This window comes from Phalangium opilio, unplaced genomic scaffold (genome assembly GCF_054372755.1).
Source record: "Phalangium opilio isolate 3A_F unplaced genomic scaffold, DU_Popi_V2 ptg000042l_1, whole genome shotgun sequence".
Classification (NCBI taxonomy): domain Eukaryota; kingdom Metazoa; phylum Arthropoda; class Arachnida; order Opiliones; family Phalangiidae; genus Phalangium; species Phalangium opilio.
Genome location: NW_028324166.1, coordinates 6,282,616 through 6,297,884, shown reverse-complemented (window position 1 = coordinate 6,297,884; position 15,269 = coordinate 6,282,616). Strand labels below are relative to the sequence as shown.

The window sequence follows — 15,269 nt, the reverse complement described above, 5'->3', positions numbered from 1 at the left end:
TCGAAGCTCGGCTGTTGTATGCCCCTTACAACAAGACCCGTATCGCCTACCTATCTTATTACTGGTCAAGGCTACGCCTCCGAATATTGAGTTTTTCAGTTTCTTGTACACTACTTTAGCGTCGACAACGCCCTTATATCACTCATAAAAACATTTCTTTTCAGTTGACATAAACGACGTTTGTTAAAATTATAAATGGTCTTTCCAAGCCATTGTTACATTTGTTTGACTTTTTTATATTTTTCTCATATTTCTTTAAATAGAGCTTCGCTCGGTTAAATTTATTTTTTATTGATCATTTTATAGCCCTATGTGAATCTAACCTCTAATAATTTAAACAGACCGATTGAGTTCAAGTTATTTACTAGTTAAGCTAACCGGTGTTTCCCTTGCGGGTTAGGGACTCACTGTTGTGTGTTTCGTTGCTGCGTAAACAATAAACACCAGTAAGCACGTATGAGAAGGAGCCTCGGAGAGACATGCCCAATTAGCGCAACAGAGAGGGATAAAATCAGAGACGTTATATTATATTTATATCAAGCTGTGCCCATATAGTTACCTACCCCTTTCCCTTTTTGACTCTCCTTCTTATACGTACTCACTGTAAACACTAAATTGTGTATGAAATATCAGGTTTTTCTTTTTCAAGAAACAAAAGTTTTTCTTTTTCAAGAAACAAAAGTTTTTTCTTTTTCAAGAAACAAAAGTTTTTTCTTTTTCAAGAAACAAAAGTTTTTTCTTTTTCAAGAAACCAAAGTTTTTTCTTTTTCAAGAAACAAAAGTTTTTTCTTTTTCAAGAAGCAAAAGTTTTTTCTTTTTCAAGAAACAAAAGTTTTTTCTTTATCAAGAAACAAAAGTTTTTTTTACAACTTCCAGTTTCAACAGAGAGAATTTATAATAGGGAGTGGAAGATCTTGCCCTTGACAGTGCTAAATAAACTGGCCAGGTAAATTTCCCATCACATGATTATCCTTTAATTGAAAAGTTTACCCTCAATCACTGTTGGTTGTACAATTACCCAATAAGGGTTCGCGATTTCAAGTGCGTCTGGCGCAATTTGGAGTTATTTTAAGTCAGATGCTTCCCTTTCCCTAAAACATTCTAGACCCACCCTAAAGGGAGGGGCCACAAAAGGCTGTACCGGAAATAGACCTGGCCAGTTTTGTTGATCACGTGATTTTTGAGCTACATAATATTCCTAGGTTTCCACTCCCTATTATAAATTCTCTCTGGTTTCAATGAACACGATGCTCAATTAGGGGCTATTCATAAAGCTAAACCCTTACAAAAAATTTAAGCTGTAATTTATCTGCATATACGCTTTTTTATCACTACCACGCTGTAATAGGTAAACATTATTGCTTTCGCCAGGTTCGATCCTGGGACAGTGACACCAGGTCAAAACCCTTCTGCGTGGAGGTTACAAGTTCTCTCATCGCTTGTTACAGGGAGGGAGAAATGAAAATTATTTATCGATTCTTCTACTAATTATATTACTATTTATTAAATCTCGTGCTAAATTTCATTCCACATGGATTGATTAGAAAAAAACTTGCAAATTTATTCAGAAATTATGTAAGTACCAACGCAGTGTAACTTATTGGAAACTTAAATTTAGCAATGAGTGTGGTTTAGCCTGTAACACTCGATACGTGAAAAACCAGAATTTCCACATATCATTTATTACTCCGAGTCGTTATGTAATAACCATCGGAGTTATGCGCTGATACTCAGTTAGTTATTTAGTGGGGGCATTGGATGCACGCGAATAGGCGACGCACACGATTCCATGGATAATGCAATCGTAAAAGGGACTGGTAAAAGTGACAGCTTTGATAGTTCAAAAATCGTAAACGTAGTGTTCCTTGTTGAACTCTTTTTCAATATTTTCTTCTTCGAATAACATTGAGTAAAATATACTCGAAGCAATTGTATACCGATGGAAACGATAAACCTAACCATAATCCCAAATAACCGCCCACGTTGCTGAATACATCTCCAGTCTGCAAAATCGAAAACTATTCTAATGGCAAAGAATAGTATAGACGGTGTACAGAACCGATTAATTTGTACTTACACTGATCCTTGGATTATGGTAATACCTCACGTTTCTAGCGCTATCGGTGTCAATGAATATTGTCGACTTGTGTTTCTTGAACAAACTAAATAATTTCGGGGTTTTTTTATTTCAGAATTAGTTGTGCATTCGGTATTTGCCGAATCCTGAGTAGTAAGGTATTGTTTTTCGTCTTAAGGCGAGTACGTACGCCTCTTAAGCTCTTGGCTTTTCTAACCTAATCAAAGTGAACGGAATATTCGACACACTGCGTCGCCCTTCCCATAATACGAGCAGCAACGCCTCTACTCGGCAAATAGCGAATGTGTTGCGCCGCATTAATAAGGTAAGGTTCGCTTACTTGTGTATCTGTGATGAGAAGGTAACGGAAAAGTCGTGAAACACCAATTCACAAGATTTGCGACACATCAATGAACAATTTTGCTTGATTTCTTTCGTGAATGTTGCATTGTTGCATAGATTTTTTTCTAAAATTAGCAAAGTACAAAAATTATCGTTCGAAGGTCGAATGTCTATGGATGGGCATTAAAGTGGTAGTTTTGAGCTACGTAAATCTGTTCTTGTATGTTTGTTTGTGTGGAGCTCGAATACACGGAAAGACCTTCCATAAGGGATTACACTAGATCTCATGGATACTCTTTATACGGCTGTAATTGCATTAAATTTTTATTGATCATGGATGTTACCAGGGAGCTAGAGATGGGAAATTACCGTAATTTTTAAAAACGGAAATTTACCGGGTAAATTACCGATTGAATTTTTGGGAAAACAAAAATTACCGTTCAGTCGGTAATTTTTGGTAATTTATATTTTCCTGTGCTTACAATCCATTACTTAAAACAAAGCTTAATTGTGAGCACTATCTGACTGCTTTTCACGTATTTGTGGCTTTTTCTACCAAGACGGCAACTGTGGCCTTTCTAATCTGATTTCTAATTACAGATTTATTAAAAGGCTAATTTCTAGCGCAACTATGTAAGTACTGGTTAGCGAATAGCGCCTGGTGAGTCATTTTGGAAGTAAACACAGAAATAATTGATCATCGAAGTGTAAAATGAACATTGTTTGGTAATTTACCGATAGATTACCATTGTGAAATTACGGTCAATTATAAAACGGTAATTAACGCGGTATTTGGTAAATTACCGGTAATTTACGGACGGTAAATTGGGAGATAAACTATACTAACTGCTATTATCACATATGATCATATCTTTGAGCATGGGATCTCCAAATGGAACGCATTTACAATATTGATGGAATTTTACCCAATTGCATACTTGTTCGCAAGTCTGAAATGTTCACAAAATATATTACAAAAAGAAACTCGAGATGTAGCGATGATTTACTTGTTTATTGAGGAGCCTTGACCATTTTCCGTATTGATATCCGGTGTATCTATAGCACATAGTTTGATAGGGTGGTGGGAGAAGGTAAACCGTGGTCTTGACAAATTGGACATTGTAATGCGTACCGGAAACGACCCTGACGTTAAATGTTTTCGTAGAAGGAGGATGCTCGTCGTTGTGCAAGTACAAGTAACCAGAAGCGACGCTGGAGCTCTGGAACGTTACATTTGTCGTTTCCAAAGGGTCTATGTGCACGATAAACGACAGACCTAAATTTAACAATAACCGAGGCTTCATTAATCAGGACAATATAGGAGGTTTGTAGAACCGGTGACGGAAGGTGGAGTTGGGGGAAGGAGGATATATAAGAATGGAGACCAGTTCTAGCAGAGAGAATTAATAATAGGGAGTTGAAGCTCTTGCCCTTGACAGAGCTAAATACAATGTAGCTCAAACAAGTAGGCTGCGACGCTAAAACTGGCGAGGAAAGTTTCCGGTCACATGACACTCCTTTAATTTTGAAGTTTGCCCTCAATCACTGTTGGTTGTACAATTACCCAATAAGGGTTCGCGATTTCGAGCGCGACTGGCGCCATGAGGAGTTATTTTAAGTCAGATGTTTCCCTTTCCCTAAAAACGGTAGTGTCCATCTCCCATAGAGACCCTCCCGCAACATTCTAGACCCACCCTAGAGGGAGGGGCCTCAAAAATTATACCGGAAATAGACCTGGCCAGTTTTGTTGATCACGTGATTTTTGAGCTACATAATATTCCTCAGTTTCCACTCCCTATTATTAAATCTCTCTTGTTCTAGAAAGGGAGAAGTAAAAAAACAAAGCTGATACAGCATGCAGTGGCGCGCAACTTCGAGTTGTCGACCCGCAAGCCGTTGGTAAAGACACGCGTCACGTGATACTTGTTGTTAACGAGGGATATTCAAAACTATAAACAAGCTGATGATGCTAGAGCTAGGAGGATTAATGAACGCATGCGCCGTGAGAGGGTAGCGGTAATCATGTCAACCGGGGAAGGGCACAGTACCGTTTTCTGAACCTTGGCTGAAGAAGAGAGACTGTGGTCCAACAGCACTGCGTTCTAGTCGCGTAAAACTCTAGGGTTAAATTAATTGGGCATGCAGTTGACTGGCTAGGCTTTGTTAAGTATAGTGGACATATTTCTCAAATTATTTAGCAGCATGCCTATCAAAATTAATGTTGAATATACGGGCATTAATACTTACCAATATATTCTCCGTTTCTTGTGTAAGTTGCATCTTTCCAAGTTGGGTTTAAACACCAACAAGATCTTTTGGTCCCTAACAGGATCCAAACTGATTCCCTAATACATTTGTCAAAGAAAATTATGAAGTATTTAGTTAAATATCGCGAATGAATAGAAAAGAAAACTTTGAATCATTTCATAACCAGAAAATGTTCAGAGGCAAACTCGCTTTAACATCAATAGTTAGACAGTGAAACAACTCCAAGGGACCAGTACCATTTCGCCAAAGTTGTGACTTGCATCGTTCTCTACTGAATCTACCTTGATTTGAGAGATACGTTTCTAAAAATGCAGATACGACCGAGACGTAACTTTCAACAAATGAACGCTGCCCTGCGGTAGGGAATGAAGAGATGCGTTTCTTTTGGGTTTTAGCATTTTTATAATAACTCGTGATGAGACACAGAGCACCCTCCGCAATTTATTTGGTCCCTTGGATTTGCATTATTACTTTGTGAGAGTTTTTAAAATGAGTATATACTTTATGCATTTTTCTTGGGCATTTAAAAAGGTTTTGTCATCCATGTAAAGCTTTAACATCATTATCAAGTCTTCCTCTTTTGTCACCAACTCGTATCTTCGTGTTAACATGGTTTGTTCGATACTTTCCATACTTGCGTTCATCTAAATTACATTTTCTTGTCTTAAATCAGCGTTGAAAATTATTAAATGTTCAAATTACTCGTAACATATTTTCCAAGGCAGATTTCCGAAACCTGAAAATTTAAATGTGTTGGTTAATAATATCATTATGTTACGTATTAAGTTTATTCGTCTAAATTTAAATATCATGTCCAAAATGGAAGAGATCGTAACAGCGATTACTTTTTATGGACACAGCGATGCTGCCAATAGACCTTTTCACACTTATGGCCGCGCATGAGCAGTTGCAAGTTTGTTGCCATGAGTTTTACACTTCAATGGAGTTAACGTCTAAAATAAACTACGATGGGCGTGTTTTAGAACGTTTTGTAATTTAATATTAAAATAAAACGCCTAGTATTTAAAACGAGAGAGTAAAATTAAAACCATGTTAAGAAACAAACAGTTTTTAAGTTCTAATGGAAACGGTGCAATGATAATAATTGGTTAAAACTCACTAAGCCTTGGCGACCGTATGGGATCGACGCTTCATCGGCGGACATCGCGGATGCCGTACCCGAAAGCGCCGCGTATAACACGCTCGTAAGCCTTGGCGCCCAATTTGGTCTGTAGAATATTATTAACTACCCCAATTTTACGTCTATTAATTGAATTCGATAAAATTTTTCTTGGAAGTTGAATTTATACTTTTACAACCATTAATACAACACTGTTTTATAAAAATAAACTCAAATGCCTTAATGCCTAACTAGTAAGGTAAAAGCAATGGTTACATAAATACGACTGGCAACAAAACATTGTTTCTGCGCATGCTCACCTCTCTAGAATTTTACCCCCTTTTCACCCTCGCTCTAAGTGTGAAAAGGTCTATGGAATAAGAGTTTAGTCTAGTGAAACTGGGTATGTTTAAAGTATAAGCAAGAGGCCTTTGATCTTGGTAAAAAAATAAATTTACGTGGTTGCGTCGCAAAATGTTACTCCTGGTATGGATGATACACTGTCTTCGTCGATGGACAAATCGACGCTTGTTGGATACGTCAAGTACACAGTCAAAAATATGTACAACTGTATGCAACAAATTAACCCGACACCAATGTAAAAACTTAGTTTCAAAAACGCCATGCAATAATTCAGTAACTTTTTAAATATATCCATGTTTGTTTTTGGTCCATGATTTATGCTTCGTCTTTTCACGAAAAGAGTTTTAACGCGACTCGCATTACGTTTAAGCATTTTTACCGCTTTCAAGCATGGATGAAAAAAAACTAACAGGGATAAATCAAACTCGTAGACTTTACATTACTAAGAGGGAAACACGTTTGTTACCAACAAGGCTGCCAGATTTGATTTCGATTTTATTTTTTTAGCTCATTTACCGATTCAAATTCGGAAGTAGATTTATAGAAATTTTGCCATCTCGTGGTAACCTCGGGAACTTTAATTTAAAAATGTCGATTCCAACTTTAGACGTTTGAGAATCTTCGTATGATTTGTTAGGGTTGGTAACTTGCATACGTTATATTCAACGTTTTAAAGCTAAAGTTTCGAAACTTTTCGAGTCATTTAAAGTCTTCAACTAAATATTATAAGTTTTTTTTAATTTCAACAGAAAAATAGCTCTGCGAATAATAGTAGACTTGAAAACTACACTAAGCCTTGACTAGGTATCAGCGGAATCCCGATTCCCGAGCCGCCGGCGGCTAAGCTCCCCGTAGCCGCGGGAATAGAAAACATTCCTCGTAAAAAACAGATACACGGCGTCTTAAATAGGCCAAGCAAAAGCTACCCATATTGATAAGATCTTCGTGCCTTACTCCCAAATAATCTTTCGTATTGTGAATAGTTTTAACTAAAGAATATTCCAGACACTATACTCAATATTTATAGTAGTTCCCTAATTCCAACAGAAAAATAGCTCTGCGAATTATAGTAGACTCGACGAAAACTACACTAAGCCTTGGCTAGGTATCAGCGGTATCCCGATTCCCGAGCCGCCGGCGGCTGAGCTCGCCGTAACCGCGAGAACAGCAAACATTCCCGGTTACGATTACGTGGGTACAAAAAGCAGACGAAAAAACAACCGACTTGACCCCGTGATTGAATCGGTAAATTGAATGTTTCCGGTTCTTATAATTTCGGCCGCGAGGGTGCGTTTCGAACAAACATTTTACCGCCGTGATTTATCCCTGTTAGTTTTTTTTCATCCATGTTTCAAGTTAGTCGGACCAATAAATGCAAACGAACAATTTCATACGTAGCATTGCTTAAAAGAAACGCCAAAAATAGTTATGACGCTAACCTTTCGATTTTTGTATGGCTCGAATTGCACAAACTATGATAAAATTATCTTGCAATATTTGCCATTTGACGACTTTTGTCGGATATGCTCTAGTTGGCACTGAACGCCCTCACCCGTTGCAAATGACTTCGAAAGACAAGCTCGACTTTACGCGCGTCTATAATAAATTTTATTTTTCATTTTCATCAGAGAGAATTTATAATAGTGAGTGGAAGCTCTTGCCTTTGACAGTTCTAAATACAATGTAGCTCAAACAAGTAGGCTGCGACGCTAAAACTGACCGGGAAAATTTCCGGTCACATGACACTCCTTTAATTTTAAAGCTTGCCCTCAATCACTGTTGGTTGTACGATTACCCAATAAGGGTTCGCGATTTACAGTGCGACTGGCGCCATGAGGAGTTATTTTAAGTCAGACGTTTCCCTTTCCCTAAAAAGGTAGTGTCCATCTCCCGTATACCCTCCCGCAACATTCTAGACCCACCCTAAAGGGAGGGGCCACATTCTAGAGACTAGACCCACCCTAGAGCCACAAAAAATAGTACCGGAAAGAGACCTGGCCAGTTTTGTTGATCACGTGATTTTTGAGCTACATAATATTCCTCAGTTTCCACTCCCTATTATAAAAGCTCTCTGTTTTCATTAAGTAACAAACCATCCGCGGAGTAATACTATGTACTATATCCCATAGAGAAAACGTAATCGTTGACAATTGATATTGGTCGTTACAAAAAAGTGAAAACGAGTGGTCATTGTAGGCGGACAAGTTAATTTCAAAAAAAACTAACCTTACTCAAACTTGTAAAATCTAGCGCTGTAGAATTATTTAACCGGTTCATTAAAAAATCACTGGTTAACGTGTAAATTCATTTGGATTAATTTTAATAAAATGTAACTTAGACGAAAAATTTTGAACTTTGGAACTCTTTCTCGATCCTTTTGTTTTATATTTAACTTTCACTATACACTGATCTCTTACACACTGTGTTTTTAGAAATAAATAAAGTGTCGCAAAATAAAAGCAAAATATTCATAAAGAACACTTAAATAAATGATAGAAATTTAATGGTGATATGAGTGATTCTGATTTGTGTTTAGAAATTTTGCAACAATCAATATGCTTATGCAAACATCGATCTTGCGGTAGTTAGAGGCTTGAAAGAGAAGTAAATAGAAATAGTCTTAGTCCCTTTCCAAGTCTTTAGCTGATGATATTGGATGGAAATCGTTCAATCACACAAGATTCTCCAGCGAATTTAGTTACAACAAATATGACTGACGGTCGTACAAAAAGAGCAAAGAGTGTAGATTAAAGAGAGTAGACCGATGTTAAAGGGCTCGAACTAAATTATTTGTGGAGATAATTCACTTCAGCTTACCAATAGACCTATAGGTCACGTTCTCCAGGCCTTAAACACTCATGATCCCCCACTCTTACGCACTCCACGTCCAGTCGCTTCGCGCTTAACGAACAGTTGATCATTGACCCTCCCAAAAAGCTAAACCGCAGGTGCTTGGCAAAAATATTATATCATTTGTTGTTTCTCTTCGATGAGAAGTTAAGAAAACACCTGACAATGAAAGTTCATACTCTCAGTTAAAACCTCTTGATAATGTCAATATATTCAAAACAGAGAGTGGGATGTAGATCTGACGCCAATGCATAATGATGTGTCGAAATGGTTGAATGTTCCATATTTATTAAAGTTTGTTTTGGTATTTGGAAATACACCTTTCGTTCAGAGCCGTTGTCAAGCGAATTCTATTGTGAAGAGAAATCTCTCAAGAATAAACGTTAAGGTAAGTTCAGGAGTTTAGAGATCAAAAGGTATAACATTAATTACTCGCGATATTTGATTATGCTGTGTATGTATATCATTGAATCCAAATTCATTAATTTCAATTAATCAACGTTAATCCAGTAATTTGAACCATTAATGTTTCGCATATCGCCTAGAGATATTTGTGTGCCAGATTAACTAGGTAAAGTGGTGTCATAATATCAATGTATTAGGCTACCAACTGGGCTAATAAATACAAGAAACATGGAGAAAATGTAAAGAAACAGTGCACAGTATACTACTAACTGTCAGGGACAGATTTATTTTTTTAAGACGGAATGGGTAACAGGGTTATTCGGGTGCGCGTCCAAGTCCACGACCTCCTTACCCGTGACGGAGGGGTATGAAAGAAGAGGCGGGTCTTATTTTCGTTTTGGCGTTGTATGTATATCCGGGTCAAATAAACGTCGTCTGCCCCTTCGTCTGCCAAGTTGGAATGGGCTCGGATTGTAATTTTTGAAAGAACATTGTTTAAAAATGGAAGTTACACAACAAGACATAGGGCTTGCAACTAAAAAAACGGGGAAGACCCAAGAACATTAAAAGTGAGTTAGAATTGAGTAATAGTCTTCATAGATATTAAAACACAATCAGGTTTTAACCAAACACTAAGCTCAAAAAACTCCTGCCCATTCACTAAGCCTTGGTTAACTTCATCAAATGCGTTTACAAAATCATGAGTATAGTTGACATGATTGGCTTAAGAAAGAGTTAGCGAACACTTTTCACCCATACAGATGTATTCCAAATCCAAAACACCGGCACCAAATTCACTAACTACCTTCTTAATTGCTATTAAAAACAATTCCCAAATAATTACCGGACCCTCGTATTTAGACGGGTCTATTTTGAACCCCTGTGAAGACGCTTATCTGTACAACCATAGCCCACTCGATCCGCGGACGCTGCGCTGCTTGTGTCGTGACGCGCGTGATCGAGTAGGCTATGGTACAACGCAAGAGGGGTCGTAGTCATAGCGACAGAGGTAAACAGGAATTACGTATTTTTGGCCCTCCTTGTCAGCAACGTCACCAATACGTAGTTTTAGTGAGCCAATAAGATAATTTAATTTTTTGGTTACGTGTTGAAGGAAGGGGCTATATACTCGGCTATGAGTCGGACTGCCGTAAAAGCCAAACGTTGTGCATTCCGTCTTAAAAAAATAAATCAATCCCTGGTACAAAAGAGGTTAGTATCTTAAAAACATCCACATAGAAGGAATCTTTATAAAGTGTTTCGTGTCTACATGAACATAATCCTGTTCACGGTTTCTACTCTATATTAAACACGCGGTAAACGCCAAGTAGCATTGTTAGTAGTTTATGGACAAAAAAACCGCTGACCATTTTTCTCCATTTGCAAAAATACTGGTTTATTCAGGTTTCGTACGAACCTTGCTAAAATTCGATTTGTCATATTATCCATAAATATCTTTCCAAGGCCTGAGAACCATTTCATAATATTCTCACATATATCGATATAATGATCTCAAAAACTGGCACTATAGAACATGATAACTGTGACAAGGTCATTTTTCTGTTACGTTAGACATCGTGCTAATTCCCATCCTTCGCTGCTGATAAGTTGCACTGAATATAAATCGTTACACTCAAAAGGTAACATCAACAAATAAAGCTACTTGTCTTGGTTTAAAAAATTTTGGGTGTCGTGATAGATAGAAAAGCAAATGATAAACTTTCTTATATATTTAAAGAAAAAATATGTTTATAGCATTTATCTAATTCAAAGTATAAACATTCAATTGTCAAACAACATAATTTGAATACTGCGTAAACCAAGGTAATTAGTAGCAGGGATAGATTTAGTTTGAGAAGTAGAAATGGAGAACAGAGTAATGTGGGCGCGCGTCTAAGTCTTGGACCCCTTCCACGGGACGGAGGGGAATGAAAGAAGAGGTGGGTCATAGTGACAGAGGTAAAATGAAACTACGTATTTTTCACCGTACCCGTCAGCAAAGTCATCAAAACGTAGCTTAAGTGAGCCATCAAGATAATTTAAACTTTTCGTAACCTGTTTGAGGGAGGGGCTCCTTACTGGGCTATGAGTCGGACAGAAGTAAATACTAACCGTTCTCCATTCTTACTTCTAAAATTAAATCTATCCCTGGTAGTACAGTCAAAACATTTATCGCGTGAGAAGTGTTGGTAATGTCTCTGGCCACCATTTTTGAAGATGGCCGCGAATGAACAATAATTATCAGTGAGCATATATTATGAAATTGATTCTAATTTAAATTCAGTTTGGAGGATGAGTTACGTAGTCATAGTTATTTCGATGAATGGTACACTATTTCAAACTATAGTGTTTTCTGAGAAACCAAGTGTGATCCAGCGCTTTTAATTTGTAACTTAAGTACAAAGATTTAGTACTTAAATGGATAATGTAATGGAACACACATGTTCTAATTGAGTTAATTTGATAAATAACCCTCAAAATCACAGAAAAATATTGAGGCTGGAAACTTAGTGTTTCCAAAAGATTATTTCTAGGTTATGTGTAGCGGACTTTATAAATCAATAATTTGATTTTTTCAGAACCTAGAACACTCAAGCAACTCTGTCAGTTTGTCACTCTGTCGCTCGTCGTTCCATTATGAATAATTCAGCTGATGTATTTCATTTAAAAGGAACCTATCTAAATGTACGTAAATATTTCATTATTTTTAATTCAGTAACAGCTTATAAGAAACTAAGATGACGCAGTTACCTTCGGTAGGGCACAACGATATCTAAATAAATTCTACTCTTATGTTTCTCTCATGTTGCTTTTGGACAGTTTTAGATTTAAATTTTAATGAAAGTATATGTCGAAATAAATCCACTGTACCCATGGAAATGGAACCTTTAGTTTTATTTAATAAAATCCTCCAATTACTCTTCAATGTCAAATTATTTATTTATCGATCGGTTCCGAAAGCTTTTCAATCTTTTTAACATTTGCAGACACCACCTTGGATAACAAGAGCACCGTTTACTTCCGTTAATCATTTCGAAGGACCATATGGAAAACTATTTAATTTTATTATTCAAGCTTTGAACATCGAGTAAGTTAATGAAAGAATGCAATATTTCACATTGTCATATTTATAAAATAAATGCAACGAAAAGAGTTTTAGGAAAGCTGATCACGCAATTATAACTGGGCGATCATTCTGATTTTGAAAATATCTATTTGGCAAATTTTATTAGGATTCTAGGCTTACTGAAAGAGGTAAAAAGTGGTCTTTAATTTGCCAGGAACCACTTGTTCCGTAATTAGGGTACTAATTAAAAACTGTTGAAATAAAAAAGGGCGTTCTGTTCATCTTCAAGTCGGATAAAATCTATTTGCTTAAAACACGCCTACTGAAAATTTTGATTTAGCTCGTTTGTTATAGACCCTTTTCGTCGGTGTTCGATCTGCCCATTTAAATAATCCTCATTCTGCTCAGATTTTCGTGGCATTTCCCAGCGGATCGTCAACATGGTACAATGACTTCAAGCGGCAACTGGACCGGTATGGTTGGAATGTTGAACAGAAATGTAAACAATATGTTAACGTAGTATTGATATTGTAAAAAATTACGATCACCTAATATTATCAATGCATCATAATGTATAGCGTTAAAAACCTTATAGGTTCAATCAGAAGTGAGATGAGAATAGAAGTACTGAACTAACCTAATTCTTCACTCGACGAAAGTGAATATTCTTGATAACACACGAACGGTTGGCCCTCTGGTAGCGGTTTCTGAATTTTCCCTCCAAAACGTGAGAGGCTCGTGGCGGTAGACGGCCGAATTAGATTCCAGCACCCGCGTCCGTGATCCGCCGCTTTAGGTTGAGGGGAAAGGGGTAGGAAATGTTTTAGAACTCGACCAATTTTTTTCTCTCTAGTTTTAGCGCGTGGGAAGCGGCCTAAAATCCTCAAATTTGTTCACTAGTGCCAGGATCTACTATCAATGCTAGAGCCCTTCACTTCCATTCTCATCTCACTTCTGGTTCTATACATTCCTGGTTTATTTAACAACTAGCAGTTTGTTTCCGTAACTTTAGCGTTTCAAAGAAAAAATGCACTTTTGATGATTTCCGCATTGCCATAAGGTTTTTAAAATTGCTTTAAGTTTTTGATTTTAAATTTCGTTACAGGAGGCGGATATTATATTATCGCCACTTGTCATAACACCTGGTCGTTGGTCTGTTGTCAAATATTCCCCTCCAGTTGCTACTCTTTATTTGGCCATATTGGGTGGTGAACATTCTGGTCCAGAGACCATGAATGTCTTTGGTTTTTTCATGACTTTCGACTGGGAGGTAAGCTACATTTCGTTTTGGTTGAGTATCGTCAGGGGTAAATAACGAAAGGAGTTAGAGACGCTAGCTTCCGTAGTGTAGAATACAGTGGGACCTTGAAACGTCATAGAATTTGTAACTAACGTAGTGCCATCTTTGGAACTGTATTGTAAATAAGACCAGAACCTTAAAAGTTTTGCCTTAAAATCTCGCGCCGCAAGGTATTCTGGGTAAAGTAAAATGGCGGGTGTCGATGTTGTAAAGTCGTCTCATAAATCAACCCAATATAGTTATTAATCAAAAATGTCTTGATTAGAATCAAGACCTAAAAAGTATCGATAAGACTGAGGTTATCACTTGTCTGAAGGATCAGATATTAATTTTTCTTTTTAATTGAAACTTAAATGCATGCTTAAGAAAAAACAACGTTCCATTACCGTTTTCCGTTGAAATAAATTATTTTACTGGTAATCAATTTCAAAAATTTACTTATCTCGGCTTTTCGACCACAATTCCATTCCCCGAAAACATTTTATCATTACATTAATTACTATTGGGAGAGTACGTGTATGATTTTGCGTTTTAAAAGGTTCCTAAAGACGTTACATCCCCATTCGTGACCGGCACGCTTCGCAGTGGAAAATTTTAATTATTCTAAAACCAATGGTGCCAAATTCAATAGGGACACTAAGATTTTTACTCGCGGTTTTGCAAAATGATGTAATATCAAGTGTACTTTAGTCAACCGTCGTATTGTTCTTTCTCACAGTTCAGGGCATGATCAGTGTTACTGCCCAATTTCTCTCTCTAGTTTCTAACAATGGTTAGAGACTATTTGATATGGCACGGACAACGTTATATACATTTGTAAATTCTAAGTAGCACAAAAGGAAAAAAATCCAATTTTTTTTATATTTTGGTTTCAATTAAATAAACTCATGATAGTAGTTATAACGAACAGAAAGTCAAGGGAATGGCACCGGTAATGAGCAGCAAAAAGAGAGGAAAGTTTGCTTCAAGTTAGCAGAGGGACATAGTAGTGAAAATGGTAATCTAGAATTTTGTTCGTTCAAACCTTAATATATCATGAAAAATTCAAGTGAGGAGGCGGCACTACCAAGAAAGATTGATTTTGGCAGATAACAGCGAAAAAATTATGTTCTACACACACTGGGACTATGGGAGAGTTTCAAGGCCGAGGTCGCACATGATGAAATTTCAACTCCAGTTTACATCAATTCTCCCTGGTCGTACTAGTAGCAGGTTAAGCTATAGTTTGCTCAGGTGCTGTTAGTCTCGAAAGGGTAATATAGTGCTTGAAACTTTTAAAAGGTTCTTGTCATGGCTAAACAGACCGCTATTACAGTTTTTTTATTGTTTTATAGGTTATTTTGACACGTTATCTCCCAAAAGTAATTAATGTAATGATAAAATGTTTTCGGGGAATGGAATTGTGGTCGAAAAGCCGAGATAAGTAAATTTTTGAAATTGATTACCAGTAAAATAATATATTTCAACGGAAAACGGT

General features: G+C 37.0%; 1 protein-coding gene and 1 long non-coding RNA gene across 2 annotated transcripts in view; one reads left to right on the top strand and one right to left on the bottom strand.

Annotated features, from left to right (window-relative positions):
• Nucleotides 1–7,529, top strand: part of LOC149678708 (uncharacterized) — a 293,673-nt gene extending 286,144 nt beyond the window's left edge. Inside the window, exons 2-3 of the long non-coding RNA XR_016366130.1 lie at nucleotides 6,560–6,974; nucleotides 7,276–7,529. This is a non-coding gene — a long non-coding RNA (uncharacterized LOC149678708). The remainder of the gene's footprint in view (nucleotides 1–6,559; nucleotides 6,975–7,275) is intronic.
• On the bottom strand, nucleotides 551–5,825 carry LOC149678709 (uncharacterized). The gene is made up of 9 exons (XM_089836664.1): nucleotides 5,533–5,825; nucleotides 5,390–5,423; nucleotides 5,189–5,331; nucleotides 4,667–4,764; nucleotides 3,427–3,695; nucleotides 3,267–3,369; nucleotides 2,418–2,544; nucleotides 2,078–2,162; nucleotides 551–2,003 (listed from the first exon to the last, which is right to left on the bottom strand). The coding sequence occupies exons 1-9, from the start codon at nucleotides 5,610–5,612 to the stop codon at nucleotides 1,881–1,883; spliced, it is 1,062 nt and encodes a 353-aa protein (XP_089692790.1). The 5' UTR covers nucleotides 5,613–5,825; the 3' UTR covers nucleotides 551–1,880.
• Nucleotides 7,530–15,269: the final 7,740 nt, after the last annotated feature.